This window comes from Didymosphaeria variabile (assembly GCF_027946475.1).
Source record: "Didymosphaeria variabile strain IMI 356815 chromosome Unknown scaffold_5, whole genome shotgun sequence".
Classification (NCBI taxonomy): Eukaryota; Fungi; Ascomycota; class Dothideomycetes; order Pleosporales; family Didymosphaeriaceae; genus Didymosphaeria; species Didymosphaeria variabile.
The window spans coordinates 2,318,745-2,335,506 of NW_026611624.1; the positions used below are offsets into that span (position 1 = coordinate 2,318,745).

Genomic DNA, 16,762 nt, shown 5'->3' on the forward strand with positions numbered 1-16,762 from the left:
CTCGGGCTAGACTACAATACGCAAACAGCGAGTACCTGGCCATCGTAGAGCCGGGCTTGCTCAATAAGGTTGCCACTTTGGGTGCCGCTTCATCGCAATAAGCACCACCACATTCCCACTTCAAAGCTATTGTATGTTTTGGGTCAAGCATATCACGATACACCATCACAAGCATCAGACTGAGCAAGCTCTTCCTCGAAATCGTGGAAGCGCTGTGGAAATAACACAAGCCAAAAATACACTCCTTCCTCAAGTGCTCAGCAACGCTGGAGCAGATCAATGAGAAAGTATGGTCGCGTCAGCCGGGGGCAGTGCAGTCTGTATATTGATGTATCTGTTAAGACAGTAGTTATACTACCTGCATGTGTGGACGACCCGGCATCCCAACACCAATACACGACAACGCATACACCCGCGCGATGTAGATCCTCTTGAACAACCCAATCTTCCTCAAGTGCTCAGCGACGCTGAAGCAGCTCAGTGAAAAAAGGTGGTCGCGTCAGCCAGAGGCAGTGCAGTCTGTAGATTGTGGTCAGCAAAAGAAGCGAAGTCTCGAGGGTGGAACTTACACTGGCGACACTGTGGTCTCAACTATGAGCAAGCTCAGTGAGAAGAAACCCGGTTTGTAAAAATATGGTCCTAGGTCAGGGTTTAAAACCAGCGACTTCGGACGCCGAGGACCCTGCAATGTCAGGATCCCCGAGCATGGGGAGGGGGTGTAAGGAGAAAGGAAAGAAGAAGGAAAGGCGGGGAGACGGCGGGTTTATATAGACCTCTGAGGCGCGCCAAGCTTGGCGCTAAATAGGGCAAGCGACCAAGGCGCGCGTTTGCGTGCTCGACTCACCGCAGAAATCTATGGAAAGGCGCGGAAGGTAGTCGAGGTGACGCAAAGATAGTCACTCGCCCCGCGCAAGAAGTTAGATGCAGATGTTATATGAGCAATGGCGGGAGGCCTATCCGGAAGGCACTGCTCAAGGGCAGAGCTCATGATGAACAAGACTTTCCAATGATACCTAGAGGGGAAACAAGCTACCTTGTGCATCATGGATATGTATTGCACTTGGTCATTTCTCATCATATAGCCGCGCATCTGTTTCGCCCCCGCATATGTGCCAAATCTATTCATGAGTTCTCATCGTACGACCCAAGATCATCAGTCACCGAAGCACTTTTATAGTGTAAACAGATAGTGCTAACAAGCTATGCCCACACCCAGCAGTCCCGAGCTTGTTTTACCGTGAAGGGAGCAGATACATGGGCTATCAATTTACAAAGGGAATGATTGGCACCTAGGTATGACAACCAAAATTAACAGGAAGATGAGAACGGACGACATACCTGTAAATGCCATTTCGATCGTGGGTAGCAACCAACAAATATGGACATTGGACAACTAGCTAACTCTGTACGCGCTCGTTGTTTCTCATTTTCCTACGGTCCTGCAGGATGGTTACAGCTTTCATACCTTCGCGCTCAAGCTTCTCTCAATGCCTTCTCAGAACATGATTACGAATTCGCTAAAATGCGTGGCATTGGGGCTAACTAAAGAGCCGCAATCCGTGAGTAGGGTACTGTTGCTGTCCCATGTCCGAAAATGTAATCTACACGTGGCAGAAGGGCACATGTTGAGCAGGAACTGTGCCCACTGTCCGCTCAGCGTGCAAAGGCGGGATCTTCACGGTGTCCATTTCGTCTGTGTCAACCATGCAATGCCGAGGGCGCCGGCCCGGTTCACGTCGAGCAAATTCGTTCAATCAAGCCAGCCTTTCATCTTTGAGTGAACGGAAGTGGGTGTATGCTTTGTACAGCGCGTTCGAGACTCGCGTACAAACAGTCATGCTGTTTGCAGAAGGCGAAATCTCAGATCGGGATTGGGGCCTTGTACCATAACACTGTCTTCACTTTATGTCAGCGCTGTTGCCTTTTCAAACCCGCGGCCCCCGCTATCTCGCCCTCATTCTGCTCTTCGTCCCCCAATCACCCAACAAATTTTGTACCTCACGGCGCTTACCATACACTCACACCTACGAAATACACCCTGCACGTCGCTATACGCACTTTCTTGTTAGAAGCGGTAACTCATTCCTACCCGTCTGTTCGAAGACTCGGGGGCGACCACCTGGCCTCGAAGTTACCTTGTCTGGTCGCACAGTAAGTTCTCCCTGTACAAGTTACAGACTCACACCGGTATTATGAAAGCCAGCGGTAACAAATCAACGAGTATGCCTCCAGCATGATGGCTCGTAAGCCGTATACGGGCGCAACAATTCCTGCGCACATGACGTTTCACTGGCGGATTTCCGCCGTGGCTGTTCACGCTGACCACCTCCCCGTTTCCTCTGGTCAACTACCTCTACACCCAATGAGCGCAGCTAACACTGTTGTGTCAACAGATCTGTCGAGCTGTAAGTCGGCGCGAGGTTCGCCGTCCGCAACTCGCTTCACGTGCCAGAGCCGTAAACCATGCTCTCGGTGGAACCAACGCAATCCAACCATACCCGAAACAATGGCTGAGCTGGAATCAGCGTTTGAGAGCCGTTCTCTCACAGAGTCCACAAGGAGTGAATCATACCGCGCCGTTGTACTTCTCAGGTGACACCTGGTCGTAAGATCAGACTCGAAGAACACCCAGAGCCACAAGCCACGCCTTCGCACAGCAACGACCCAAGTACCATCGACTCAGTCAGGTAATTGACATCTTTCCTACTTCTCCACAGATGATGATACCTCTTGCAAATCTACAACATGATCTTCTGTAGAAAGCCTTCCCAGGTTTTCCATGAGTACAAACGAGAGAGCTTCCTGATTCCCAGAATTGCTTTGATCTCTACCCCGAAGGACTTGCTTCGTATTGAAAGCTAATTACATACGTAGATGATCAAAGGCGCGATCATGTCGACACGACAGGGACGACGGATTACAGCCATCCCAGGCTGGTATTGCCTCGAAAGGGACCAAGGTACATGCAGCTACTTTTTCCCTTCTCTCGCAAATGAAGAGTGCTTTCTTGAAGCACTAGATCGACAAATTGAGAAAGCCGTACCCTTGGGCCTAGGTTTTCTTTGATAACAGCTGCAGTCTGACTACTAGCTGTCTCTACTACATTTCTCAGTCGACTGTTTGTTGAAGTGTTACTGATGATTTCAGCAGGGTTCCAAACCTTGAGCAACAAGTAAAGCCACCAACCGCACAGGTACGCATCTCATGTTGTGCCCCAATGTTCCCCGTGGATGATGAACCGTACTTTTGGTGCGCTTAAAGAGCAAATCCTATTGCCAACAAGCCAGAGTGTATTGTCTCTTGTGTTGACACAAGCACCATCTGAGCTCCACATCTCTCTCTTTTCTTCCACTGTGAAGCATTGAAGTCACTTGCTGATGGATAGAGTAGTTCACTGGCAGCCGCTCTCGATAAGCTCTCCCATTACGAGTTCTTGCTGAGAGCCACGTCGTAAAGATTATCGCGCAACATTGGCAGAACAGCACAGAAGAAAGGTAAAATTAGCAGCTACACTACTTCCGTCGGATTCGACCACTCATTAGTGGGCTTACCATAACGAAGGTATGGTTGAAGTTTGAACGTCTATCGAGGTTGACTTGCTGACGATGTTTTAGCTATCAGAGGCTCCAGCTCGCCTATCATTCTTTCCTTTCCACTGTATTGTGCCACGAATGCGCGCCGGAACGAAGTCGATCAATGCTATCACCGAATTGAGCTTATACCCTCCTCCAAGCTTTACGAACGAATCTGCTGGTGGAAACGCGGGCGGAGATACAATAGCCGAGGGCCTGATTGGGGATGACCGCACTTGCCACGCAAGTCGGGCGGGTCAACAGGACATGATTCTCTAATGTCTCGTTTGGCTTGATGAGAAGAAGTCATACCATATGTTCCGGTCTGAGGCGTGAGAAACTACAGACTGGCCTGGATTCTGTGACTGGAGCCATTGTTTCAAGTAAAAGGAGCGACTTAATGAAGTATTGAGGTCACATAACACGAATAACGGGACTGCTGTTGCTTAGATTGGAGCTTTTGATGCCGTGGTCATTATGTTTTTCCAAATGGAAGCCAAGACGCGTTATTGGATTCCACCGAAGAGGCTAGAATACACGCACTCACGCAGAAAATTCTTCGGTTCAGTCTGGGGTGTTGGGATCTTGAAGACTGGTGGGTAAACTGATTCATGAAGTCCAATTGCGGAGTGGCGACAGAGCTCTGCTATAGTGCGGTAAGGGGTCATTAAGTGCTAAGCCTGAAATCCGACTCTATCGATAGGTCTCAATGCTCCAACATAATGTGGCATGATATTTACTGGTCACTGGTAAGATCCAAGGCGGCGGTGATGAAGCACGCTTTTCCTCGGCGTTTGCCGATGGAATGAGGTTTACATCACCATAAAAATGGCATGTTGGTTAGGATTAGTTAAGAAACCACTAAGAGTTGAAGATAGGCTCACATTCTGCCTTGTTCTGCCGTTTTTGCGTGACTGATGTCTTCCAAGCCGGTCAGTGCTCCATCACAGGCCCGTGCTGACAGTGACGCTGTTTTCAACCCCGCCTTCCTAGTCTATCACCTTCTTCCCCCAACTTCTCAAATTTTGCTTTACGCACTTTCTTTTTCTCGGGGCATATCCCTCACAGCTTTTGTGTTTCAAACCTCCACGGGCATTGTCGTTGACATGAGTCACTCCTGCGCGCCGCACGACAACACTGACTTGCTGCTAAAGCGTCTTCTGTGGCTGCCTTCAATTGATCGCGTGGACGAGGTCGAACCTTCGGCCTGCTATCAGTGTCCATATCTCGTTAGGACAGAAACCTCAAGGACAACATGAAACTCGCTCTACTGCCTGAGCGGCCATCTACCTAAAGGGTGAGCGGTCGCAAGCACAAGCTTAGACAATCCTCAGAGGTGCGACAGTTTCTACCCCGACAATTCGTAAGATCGCTAACATATCAAGTAGTCATCACTCCGACAGAACCCGCATAAGCTTGCGTCATATGACGACCTCAGTAACATACACCTTCACGTTGCAGAAAGGCTTGGGAAGTATCGGGGACCCCCGACCGGTTACAACCCGATTTTCATAAGCGCGATGAACACCCAGGCGTATAACTGGTCGGGGGTCCTAGACTTGCAGCAGGGTGAAATAAGAAGAATATCCCAGAATGGAATGTGACCCTTACCGAACGCTGCCAATGACCAAGCGTAAGTCTTCTCCAACATGATCGATACCAACTTGAACTGAGATTAGACTAGCAGTATTTTCCGAACGATTCGCAAAGCTCAATCATACACCGTCACGTTGCACAAGGCCATTGTTATACTCCGGACCCCGGCCTGTTACAACCCGATGTTCATGAATGCGGGTTGGGGTCTGGGGTACACCTGACTGAGAGCCGGGCGATGCAGACGGAGGTTATATACATAGAAGTAGTGTATTCCTTTACCTCTGCATACAGTGTACCATATTAATACGCTTACTCAGGTTAGCCGCGAGCATTTTTTCTCTGCTTCTGAGCTGCTGGACCCCCAGCCTGGTGACTACAACCCGATGTTCATGAATGCGGGTTGGGGGTCCGGGATACACTCAGACGGAGAGTCGGACGATGCATACGTAGAAGTAAAGTATTCCTTTACCTCTCCGTACAGTGTACCATACTAACACGCTTACTCAGGATAGCCGCGAGCACTCGTTCTCTGCTTCTGAGCTGCTGGACCCCCAGCCTGGCGGTTACAACCCGATGTTCATGAGTTCGGGTTGGGGGTCTAGATCATACTTGAATAGAGGTGCAGTGGCGTATTTAGAGGTACATTGATTCTATATTGCTCAATACGGTACCTTCACTAATTCGTTCCTAAGGGCGCCGTAACCTTCTCTTTCCGCCCCCGAGCTGCTAGACCCCCAACCTGGCGGTTACAACCCGATGTTCATGACTTCGGGTTGGGGGTCTGGCTTATACTCAAGCAGGGGTGCAGTGGCTTTTTAGGTAAATCACTTCTACATTTCCTTATATACCACCTCAACTAATTCGCCTCCTAAAGGCGCCGCCACCTTCTCTTTTTCCCCCAAGCTGCCGGCTTTCGACCCGTCACAGCTCAATCTTCATGAGCGCGGCGAACGCCCAGGCGTATAACGGGCCGGCAGGCTGGCGCCAAACGTATTTTGTTTGAATGCTGCACACCTTGGAGGGCGAACCCCCCTGGGGATTTATTAGTATGCACGAGCATCCTGAATGCTCACAGGCAAGTAATCTCTATCTCGTTGAATACAAAGTTCGTAACTAACATGAAGTATCAGGCTTTCGCTTGTGGCTCTCAACAACCGGGAAACCGAGAGCAGACGCCTACATGCTCGACAATGAGGCGGAGGAGGATAAGGCGCATGACCAGCATGTTTGGTTCTACGGCGTGATCAGAACAATCCCACCTGCTTGCTGCTTGCTCAGCAATCACCCAGATGAGGTTTTTTAGGACCCTCTGTGCCTACGAGCAACCTCATCCTTCATCGTCACCTCACTCCGCGCATAGGTCTCTCGATCACCCACTATCCCTCCCTCTAAGGGAACATTCACTGGCATTACTGTCCTAAGCGCTATCCTGTCTTTATTTGTATTTTGTAGTTATTTGTATGAGCTGTTTCTGATTAGTTTTAGTTTAGTCTTAGCCAGCGCTTTGCTCAAGTACGTACGCCTTGAAAAAGGATTCGACGCACCCAGCAAAGACAGCCTGTGCCCCCGCAATACACGCATATCATTTATATGCTGCTCATACCCCTACGCGTGATGAGGTGACGACGTAGAGCTGATAGAGGTAGACGAGGGGCCCTCAAATGCCGTCACATCACACGAAAATAAGTAGTAATACCACTCTGTATCTAATGTATATAGCCCCGAGACTGAAGTCTAGTATAAGAGGAGGGTACGCAGGCGCTGTTACAGCCTGTAATTAAGCCTATAGTGTACAAGAAGTTTATAGTGCAGGAGGACCTGCCACCGGTGCACCACTAGCGCAAGCTTATGGCAGGTTTGATGAACTGCCCCGCTACACCATAATGTTCATGAGTGTGGCGTTCTGTGATCGTTGAGCCATGTCACGGGTCAGGATCCAGAACTGAAAGTACATATGAGTGACGCCGTCACTGCGCCCGCCAACTCCCGTGTGAGCGAATCCAACGAAGTGACAACACCTTGCTCCCAGCCCTGAGCCTCTTGAGTAAGTGCCAGCTATTCGAGACAGCCCCGGTCGCCGCTTGACGGTAGGTTAAGTCATCTCAATTCCTTCGATTGCTTTTAGAAAGCAGATACAATCGCGCCAGTCCCCACTTTCCAATGAATATCTGCGCCCTCGAACGTGGATACTCGTCTCCGAAGCGGCCCAACCTACCTGTGATGCTTCGCGAGGCAAATGTGGAGACAAAGAAGGACGTGAAGCTAGGCTTCTTATGCTTTGCCGTTGGTTTTATCATGGACAATTCCTGGGACGCAGACTTGGAAGCGAATCACCGCTTCGCGGATACTATAAGAAAGGACAGACAGGACAGCGATTCCATGACAGGGCAACCGAACCCTCGACCCGATACAGCGCGACGGGCTGCGGGTCCGACATAATACCGAGCTTCACCAATCGTCTTCCAGTCACCACGAATCAGTGGTATGGTTGGGCTCAGGATATCACTGAGAACAAGATCTGCATCTTGGAGTTGAGATGTCACGAGGATGGTGAGTTGAGCGGCCGCATTGGAGAGCGATCTGTATCGGGGGTTTCGTTAGATTGCGGATACATACCATTAGAAACGAGGACTGTATCACGATAAAGATCCACTTTCACAGTAATATTATTGTATGTTGTTTGAAAAAACAGAAGCCATGATGAAAGTGGTATTGGAAGAGGAGCAACCACCATGGCTACAATCCCAAAATCTCTGTATCGCCTTCGAAGAGGACGCGGTTCTTCTTCAGCGTCTCTGCCACCACACAGACGAAGTCCCTTTGCTCCCTGCTCACCCCCGTCTTCCGTTCGGCCTTCTTCTTCTCCAGCCTCCGCTTCACCCAATCCTCCTTTTCCATGACCTCGAGTGTGATTACTGGTCGAGTTGTAAGCCAGCTATGGAACACGATTAGCCTTCTGATGTAACAGTCATCCTGGCAGACCTACGCGGCGTAATTGGGCGTGACAATTTGGCCTGTCTCCCGAGCCTTCTCTTGTTTCTTCTGGTACCTTCTTTTGTGAGCTTGAACATAGATGATCATGAGGATTGTATCTTACATGATCGTGTATACGAAGAGCTCTTGCGCTTTCTTCATTTGGACCTTGTAGAATTTCATCGTTGTCTCAGCCTCCTCTACCTGCTCCATTGCCTTCCTGTATGCTTCGATATTGAACAAGGCGTTGTGCAAGCCATCCTCAGATCGCTCTATGTCCGCGTCTTCTTCTTCTTCTAGCGAGTCGAGCAAGATCCCTTTGAGCTCCGATATGCCTGAGGGACAGATGAAAGGTAGGAGAGGGGAGCGGTGGGTGACTCCTTGGAGAACTTTGATCGCCTCTGCGAGTTCTACATTGGAGATGTCGGCGAAGCCGCTCACGCAAGCTTTAATGATTGGTAGCAGCACCTCCTGCTCTCCTTTGGCGGTAATGGGATAGGAAAACGTAGTGCTCATGGTGGCTTTTAGTATTGAGGAAACAGACAAGAGGTTTTTAGAATGGCCCGAAGAGAGGTCGTTCTGCAGCGGGACATGTCGCCGCGCCTCGAGGTTCTGCCCATCCGACTGCACGATTTCGGCTTCACGCAAGTCACGTGCGCCTGCCGCCGTGACTGACCTGCCCCTCACCGCCCGTCCACACAAACACGACAGTAGTTTCGAAAACCTTTCTCCCACTTTCTTTTTGTAAAAACCTCATCACCCACCTTCCTCAAAGCTTCCTTTCCCTATAATCCCTGACGCAGCACTACCTCCTGCGCCTTCAACTCTTTACACTCATCAGGGCACCTACTGTTCGTTTACTCCAGACCTTGCCACCGCTGATCACCATAGCAGTTACAGGTCCTCTTTCCTGACTCGCTCAAATCATCTAGGGTCCGCTATCCTTGCATAGTTCCATACCTGCAAGGTCAACCATACGACACGCGACTACATCGCTGTCTCCCGCAACTCGCTGCAGTAGCAGACGCGCGTTTATCAAAATTCCGCCGACAAGTTCCCATTCTCGCCCCTCAACAGGTTAAGACTGACCCTGTTGAGGCAACAACTACATGGGACACATCAATCATGCCACCAGCGAACCCATTGCACTTTGCGGGGCTTGCGGGTCGGTCTCGAGCCGTTTGCAAGAGCATCACGACAAATGTCCATGTCCCTGATGCGATTGTATTAATGGACATCTACCCATAACTGGAGTAAGAATGCCGCAGGTACCCGTGCCTGATCCATGTCACGCCATCGCTAACGGAAACAGCTACAACACCATTGCTTCCCCCTTTCGCGGTCAGCGAAAATACATTGTCCCCGTTTACCATATTTTAATGGTCAAGAGTACCATCTGCGCCCAATCCGACGTCCCTCCATCGCGCTACGGTCGTCGATGATCTCATCTCGATCCTCCGCAGCGAAATTCCTCTAGCAATACTCTTCAGGCTCAGACTGACCCTGTTGAGAAACACATGAGGGAAGAACAATCATGCCACTGGCTGTTCCATTGCACTGCGGAGCAAGCAGTGGTATCGAGCCGTTTGTACAAAAGCACCACAAGGACTGAGGTTCATGCCTATGTGTAGAAACACGAACGGACATACACCCATGCTACGTGCAGAGAGCATTGATACTGCCCCTGCCCGCCGAAAGCAAACCACTTTGGGGGGTTCTGGTAGCATGGGAGAACAAGAAGCGTTGGACCCAGGTGTAGTTTCGCTGTCGAGCTGAATGGCTTACCGTCAGCCTCAGCCTTCAGTTTGATTTGGCGCACTTCGGGTCTGATGTTCGGGCTAATGGCACGCTTATACCAAGACTCCTGTATACGCGTAAAGGCAATTCCATACATTCAACATCCATACACCGATCATTGGCATGCTCATCGCCTCCTTCGAAAGCCGTCGAGGATCATCATGAACCACAATGAAACCACTCCTACAATCGAGACACCCTTGGTAACTCGACGACCACGCTTCTCCGTAGCTGGTCGGTAACAGTAGCGAGTGGAAGAATAAACCAAATGCGCACTACACTTGCAACAAAGTGCAGCCTCGATTCCAGGGCTCGACGGTATCGCCATACCTCAGCTCAGTACGATGGTTGTGCCTTGATTGTAGCGCAGAACCTTTTGGAGGCGCCCAGACTAAGACTCGTGTCTGTGGTGTAAGAAATTGGCTCAAACATTTCGCACCAAATCATCGATCATTGGCGCGTGCGTCCTTTGCAGACCGCTGAGGATTGTCATGGATGAGAAGACGCCCTGGTTACCCGGTCGCCATGCTTTGCTATAGCTGGTGGGTGTCACCACTAGGGTAGAGCAACACAACCTGCTATTCTGAGCGGCGGAATACAGCTAGTCTTGGAGCCTTATAGCTGCTACTGGGGCGCAGACCTGTAAGGACGCTTAGACTGAGTCTTTAGTCTTTGCGCAAGATAGTGATTCCTACATGTTACTTCGATTGTTTCATTCAATAGATAGATCATCACTTGGTCATGACATCCATCTATATTGTAGTGCCTCATAGCTTTAATTTAAGATCCAATCTGAATTTGTGTTATGTCATCCTGAAATTTCATTGCAGTGGTAAACTCTGCTCGTTTTTGATCTAGAATTATCCTTGTGCGGACGAAGGCAGAACGTTCCAAACGTAGTAGTCTAGTCTTGAGAATTTTTTCTCACTCGCCAACGAGTCGGTCGCTCATAATACGACCGACAGAGGAAATCGATCAGATACCCAATGAGAGCCATCCAGTGACCACCCAACCTTCGCCGCCATCCATCGGTTGCCAGCAGGAGGTCCGGACAATGAGGTAGCTCATGTCCTTCTCCACGGCTTTGCCTTAGACGAAGTCTCCAAGATCCTTTTCCTTGTGCCGAGTTCTGTTCAGCATGACTAGCTGCACGATGATGCTCATCCTAGACTCCCACGCTTCCGTACTTCCAGAATATCTATGGAGATATATAACCAAGGCTTGCAGATGCGGATTGAGCGATACCACTGGCTGTGGTCAGCGACCGAGAGCCTACTCACCTCCGGTCCGACCGTCGTAGGCGACGTATAAGTTGGCAAGTAGAGTCAGATGCTCTTCTTGTGTCGCAATGATTACGTTTCTAGTGATACCAGCTTGAACTCACGAACTATCAGAGCTGCTATGTTCTTTATTAAGCAACCCCTAGATTTTATATTATTCGAGTGGCTGTAGTTGCTTAAAGCCCGCGTTTCGTCCGCCTCAAGGACATGGCACGAAGCCTTCCTAACTGCCTGCACAATGCAACCACGACGCACCCACAGCGTTTCAAGAAGGTGAACACTCCCGTCAAGAAATACTTCAAGCACAGCCACCAGGAATACTTTAATCGCAAGGATTGTACAATTTGGGTATCTCGCTCATATATACACATATATGCACATGCGTAGCCTTTATCCTCGTCACCTACTCCTCCTCCAACCAATCACTCGCCCCATCCACCACTTTCGTCGCAATAATAGTCCATTTCAATGTAGCAACCTCATCCCCCTCATCAATAGCCTCCACAATCCCCGGAAACGTCGCCCCAGCATACCCCGTCCACTTTCCCGGCGCAAACACAACATGCTTAAACCAACTTCTGCCGTCCAACCCATCAGCATGGAGAAACTTCCTCTCCAAGAACTTATATTTGGTATTGATGCGGCGGACGGCGTAGTAGAGCTGGAATTTCTCCCAGAACTTCCACCACGGAATGTCGTTATCGTAGAGCTGCTGAAGAAGCGCAGCCGCCGTGCCGTCGTGAATGGTAGCCGCGAAGTGGAACCGTGCGACCGCCGCATCTAGGGCTTGGAAATCTGGCCTAGCGGTTGATTCGTACGCCTTCTTCTTGACGCTATCGACGTAGCGTCGAAGACCTTCTGCGTACCGCGTAGCGTTCAGCTGCAGCACTGGCGTCTCGACAAGCTTCACGGCGACAAGCGCCCAGATCTTTGCAATGGTCTCATGGTATTGGAAGGAGGGGTCACCGTATTTCTCCATCCAAGAGAAGGAATCGTAGTTGGAGTGGTAGTGGTATACGGCGGAGCGCGGGTCGAAGCCAAAGCCCATGTCTATCGAGGGGATGCCGGCGAAGTCTTGGAAGGCGGTAAAGTCAGAGCCGGAGCCCATTGTCGCGATGCGCTTGTCCCAGACGTCGCTGACAGTTTGGCCGGGTACGGTTTGGTTGGGCGATTGGATGAAATCAACTACACTACTATTAGTTTCCGACTTTCAAAACAAGAAAGGTAGTGTACTCACTCGTATCTACGACAACCTTCTCCAAGAGCGGGGCAGCCGAGAGCCTGAAGTGCGGACCATTGGTGCCGACATCGACGTTGAGATAAGCGACAGTGGAAGCCGACAACCAAGGGAGGTACTCCTCGACCCATTCCGTCGAACCAACAAGCCCATACTCTTCGCCGTCCCAGCTCGCGAATACAATCGTTCGTAGGGGCTTCCAGCCTGCACGCAGAGCAATGCCAAAGCTTCTAATAACCTCATTGAAAGCCGAAGATCCGCTGTTTGGGTCGCCAGCGCCGCCTGCAATCCACGCATCTCGGTGGTTTCCCAAGACAACGACCTCATCAGGGATCGTTCCGTTGATGATGCCGATGACATTCCACAGTGGTGTCGTGACGTATTCTTGTTCGTTGACGAGGTTGATGGAGAGGTGGTCTGGAGAAGGTCCAATATTGTACTCGACCCCCTTGTATCCAAGACCGCCGTCTTTCCAGTTGATCGACGAGGCTTTGGGTCCGTGGCCATTCAGGGCCTTTAGCAACGGAAGGGCATCCTGGTAGGAGATGGGAATGGAGGGGATAGAAGGAATCGCGTGAGAGGTGTCTTGACGGGGAGCACCAGGCTTGGAAGGGTAGCCTGGAGTTGTTGGATCGCCAGGAGCGAAGCCTATTGGAATCAGTCGGCTATACGATTACACGGTGGGGCAACTTACTCAAGAACTGAGTGCTGCCTCGCTGGACGCTGCTCGGCTGACGCGCTGGGCCGTCGGGGTATGCCGCATATCCATTTTCCTCGGTGACTTCTCCATCATCCCCGGGATCGGTGTAGATGATCGCGCCAAGCATCCCAAGTTCCTGTGCCCTCTTGACCTTGAGGCCACGGAAAACGCGGCCGTATTTGACGAGCGCGATCTTGCCCTCGAGCGTAACATTAGCGGCCTGCAACTCCTCAAAGTCTCTGTAGGTACCGTAGTTGACGTAGACGTAGCCAGCCGTCACGTTGCCAGAAGCACTATAACCGTGGAACGTCGGAACGCGGTCCTTCAGCTCACTGGTTGCATCCTCTTTGAGTACGTCTTCCTCCAAGCTTGCTTCGTACTTGATCTTCCACTCGTCTTCTCCCTCGATATGCTTCTCGCCCTTCTTCTCTAGAAGCGCGAGGCGGTGTCCCTTAGGGTAATTCAGGTACACATCGTAATCCACAATCAGCGAGGGCACGCCGAACTCCTCCCACTTGTCCTTCGTCCAGATAGCCTGGCTCAGGTTCTTGCCGGCCAGGTGCGGGCCGCTGGTGTAATAACTGCTATATTCCCTCGCCTTTTCGCTATCAGGCGTCTCCATCAAGATGTCCACCAGGTCCTCGTAGTCCAGCCCTCTCGAGTTCGGCCATCCTTCTGGCAGCTTCCCGGGCAAGTATCGCGATATCCCCGCAGCTGTATCCGAATCACCGTCGCCGAGCGGTAGGAAGTTGAGAATAAGCACAGCAGCAATGAGCCCCGTGAAAAGCGAAATCGACAGGAAGAGCGTGCAGACGTATCGCAGGCGGTGGTGCGGGTATCGGTCGCGGTGTGGACGTGTTTGCACGACGGCAATGAGAGGCGTGCGTTCATCGCTCATGGTGGCTTTTTCATTGCCTGCATACGTAGACATCGGAATGTAAGGGGGGAACGTCGCGTGCCAGCGCCCTGGCTTGTAGCTCGGGAGCTTGGGCGGGGAACATGGAGCTCCTGTCGCGCCATCGATTGGGGCCGAAACGTCATCGGCCACGATTAGTCAGGGGAGGATGTTCCGTTCCGTCTGAACTTCCAACGTCACTTCCTCCTTTCGGCTCCTCGTCAGCTAAGTCATTTTATCATCTGTGAACAAGTAAACAGCTTGTGTACAATGGCGATCATGAGCACACAGGGACTAAAAACTCCTGCCCCAAGCCTAAACGCCCGCCCGCCCACCGCAGTGTGATGCGTGAAATCGCCCGCCGATTCATGAAGCCGAAAGGAGTAGGACAGAACCCTTGCTGGTCTTGGTCGACGGCCTAGAAAGCCAGTCCAAGGTAGGCAGAGAGTTTCGCTTGCTACCTTGGTCGATCTAAGCACAATCGGCGAGATTCTTACAATCGCCCGATCATTTCGTTCAAGAATCGAAAGAGATATTGCTCATATGTATGATGAGGTTTTCGGAACAAGAAGCACCAGTGCTTACACCCTAACTATCGTCGAGAAGATCCTCCAGCCGACGGAGAAGCTACCGCAGCCTCATGAACGCCCTCAATCCTTGACCCCGAGGTCCTACGTTTCTCGGTTCGCGCTCAGCACCATGACGTTGCTCCCTCCGGGCCACTACCTCCTGTAGGAGCACACGGAGTCCTCTTCTGTAGCGCGAACCGCCGTTGAGGTTCTCGATCGAGTCGGCGTATCTGTTCATTCGGAGTCCAAACTCGAAGCTCGAGGTTTATCTAGCCATGGTATGCCCTAGATCATCTATATCTAATCCCAAGCATATATCAACTTACCGCATCGTCGTGGAGCGTCGTCCATCCGCAAGGTCCTGGTGGGATACCTGCAGGGCCTCCTCTAACGCGCTCTGCCGTGCACACCGGAGGGACAACCCCACGTCGTAGCGCGCGCGCTCGCCGTTCCAGCGGATGTGCTCTGCAAGGGTTTTTTTTAGGCAGTGCCACTCCTCTGTATCAGCTAAACCTACGTTAACTTCACGGGTGGTTATATCAACGGTTACGGTGCGGATGGCCTCGTGGAGTCGGTTGCCGTCGGGTGCCATCCGCGGGAAGGTAAAGACGTATCCGGCGCCGCGGCCCTGTTGCTGCTGCTGCTGCTATTGTTGTTGCTGTTACTGTTGCTAGATATCTGCTCCACTTGTTAACCGATATGATGTACAGGAAGCAGCAAAAGTTATGAATGAACGGGCCTGAGACTACTTGAGGTGCACGTACTGCTGTTGTCGAGTGTGGGGTGGGCTGTAGAGGGTCGCAATTCCAAACGACAGGCAAACCTATCAGCAAGGCTGCCCTCACGAATGGCCGAAAGACGTGGGTTTAGAAAGTGAAACTTCCCTGTCGTCTACTCTTCTTTACGCCGCTTTCACTCGGTCTAGAGATCACCGTTCATAATCTCTGGAACTTTTCCGTTCTTCGAAATGTGCCCACATCGATTTCGAATCGATTTCTGTTCATGAGCTCTCACTGTTCATGTTATACTCAATTCGAACTGCTCTTCGTTCAAGAGCGGTGCTCTGCTTCATATTGGTCATCGTTTATGGGCACTTAAGAAAGCAAGATGTGTTTCAAATAGGATTCCGTTTCAAACTAGACAAGAACACGACGACCCCTCTCAACGCCCAAATTTCCCTCCGAAACGCCCTTGTCCTGGGGTATCATGGGCCCGAGGGGCAAAAGAATCGCTCGTGCTGGCCTTGGGCGATCTATAATAATTCACTCCAGGTCAGACCGATCTAACACGATACGATACATAGGAGAGTACTCACAGCGTAATTGGCCAGGCCTCGCGGCCGGCAAGAAGAGACGCACTGTCCTTGTGGTTGAACCACACCACTTGTTAGCTCAACCTCTCTCTCATCATCCCATGTCTGTTCCCCTTGTTCTACCTTTGTAGCACAAGACGGTATCCTCATGCGTCCTACTTACGGCCTGAGGACGCAGACGGGCAGCGCTCCCCTCACTCTCCCTCTTCTCTCTCTCGGGCCCGTACGCGGGCTTCGACTCGAGCAGCCGCCTGCGTTATGGTCAATGAGGTACAGACGACAATCAAGGCTTGTTGTTGGGTCATTGGGACATACCGCGTAGACGCGGGCACAACGGCGCACGCCATCTTGCGCCTCTTTCACGAGGGCGTGGAAGCGCTCGCAGAGCAAGCGGTAGTACTCGCTATCGGTGGAGCCACCCCAAGCGACAAACTGCTCGCGGTGCTCACGAAGAGCCCACGCCTGTTGGTCTTTAGCGACAATTAGTCCCAACAGACTGTGCTATGCTTACATTGAGTAGCAGCTCGTCCACCATGTCGCCGGGATCAAGGTTGCTTCGAGCGCGTGTGGGTGCGGGTGCCGCGCTGGTGTTAGACATTTTGAGAGCTATCATAACTTGTTAGCATACTTCTACTCCTTGGGAAGGCTTCCAAGTGGTAGCAGGTACAAGGAGGCTGGTGTTATTGTTCTATGGGGCTATACATACTGAATCGCAGTCGGTGTGGTGTGGAGAAGGCAAAGTGACTAGTGGGCTCGTGAGAGACTACAACAAGGCTGCCTGGGCTTAGCTGGAACACACGCCGACAACGGTTCGCTAGGTGTCTGTGCACC

The 16,762-nt window shown here is 51.3% G+C and overlaps 3 protein-coding genes across 3 annotated transcripts; all 3 read right to left on the minus strand.

Moving 5' to 3' along the window:
• Positions 1-7,904: 7,904 nt before the first annotated feature.
• On the minus strand, positions 7,905-8,657 carry N0V89_007235 (uncharacterized protein; the record flags this gene model as incomplete). The annotated part of the gene is made up of 3 exons (XM_056216000.1): positions 7,905-8,103; positions 8,155-8,217; positions 8,266-8,657. 3 exons carry the CDS (start codon positions 8,655-8,657, stop codon positions 7,905-7,907), a joined length of 654 nt encoding a protein of 217 aa, XP_056070247.1.
• A 2,964-nt stretch (positions 8,658-11,621) lies between these two features.
• N0V89_007236 (uncharacterized protein) lies at positions 11,622-14,086 on the minus strand (the record flags this gene model as incomplete). The annotated part of the gene is made up of 3 exons (XM_056216001.1): positions 11,622-12,403; positions 12,456-13,103; positions 13,150-14,086. The coding sequence occupies 3 exons, from the start codon at positions 14,084-14,086 to the stop codon at positions 11,622-11,624; spliced, it is 2,367 nt and encodes a 788-aa protein (XP_056070248.1).
• An 855-nt stretch (positions 14,087-14,941) lies between these two features.
• On the minus strand, positions 14,942-16,529 carry N0V89_007237 (uncharacterized protein; the record flags this gene model as incomplete). The annotated part of the gene is made up of 3 exons (XM_056216002.1): positions 14,942-15,259; positions 16,247-16,393; positions 16,443-16,529. 3 exons carry the CDS (start codon positions 16,527-16,529, stop codon positions 14,942-14,944), a joined length of 552 nt encoding a protein of 183 aa, XP_056070249.1.
• Between the last annotated feature and the right edge of the window lie 233 nt (positions 16,530-16,762).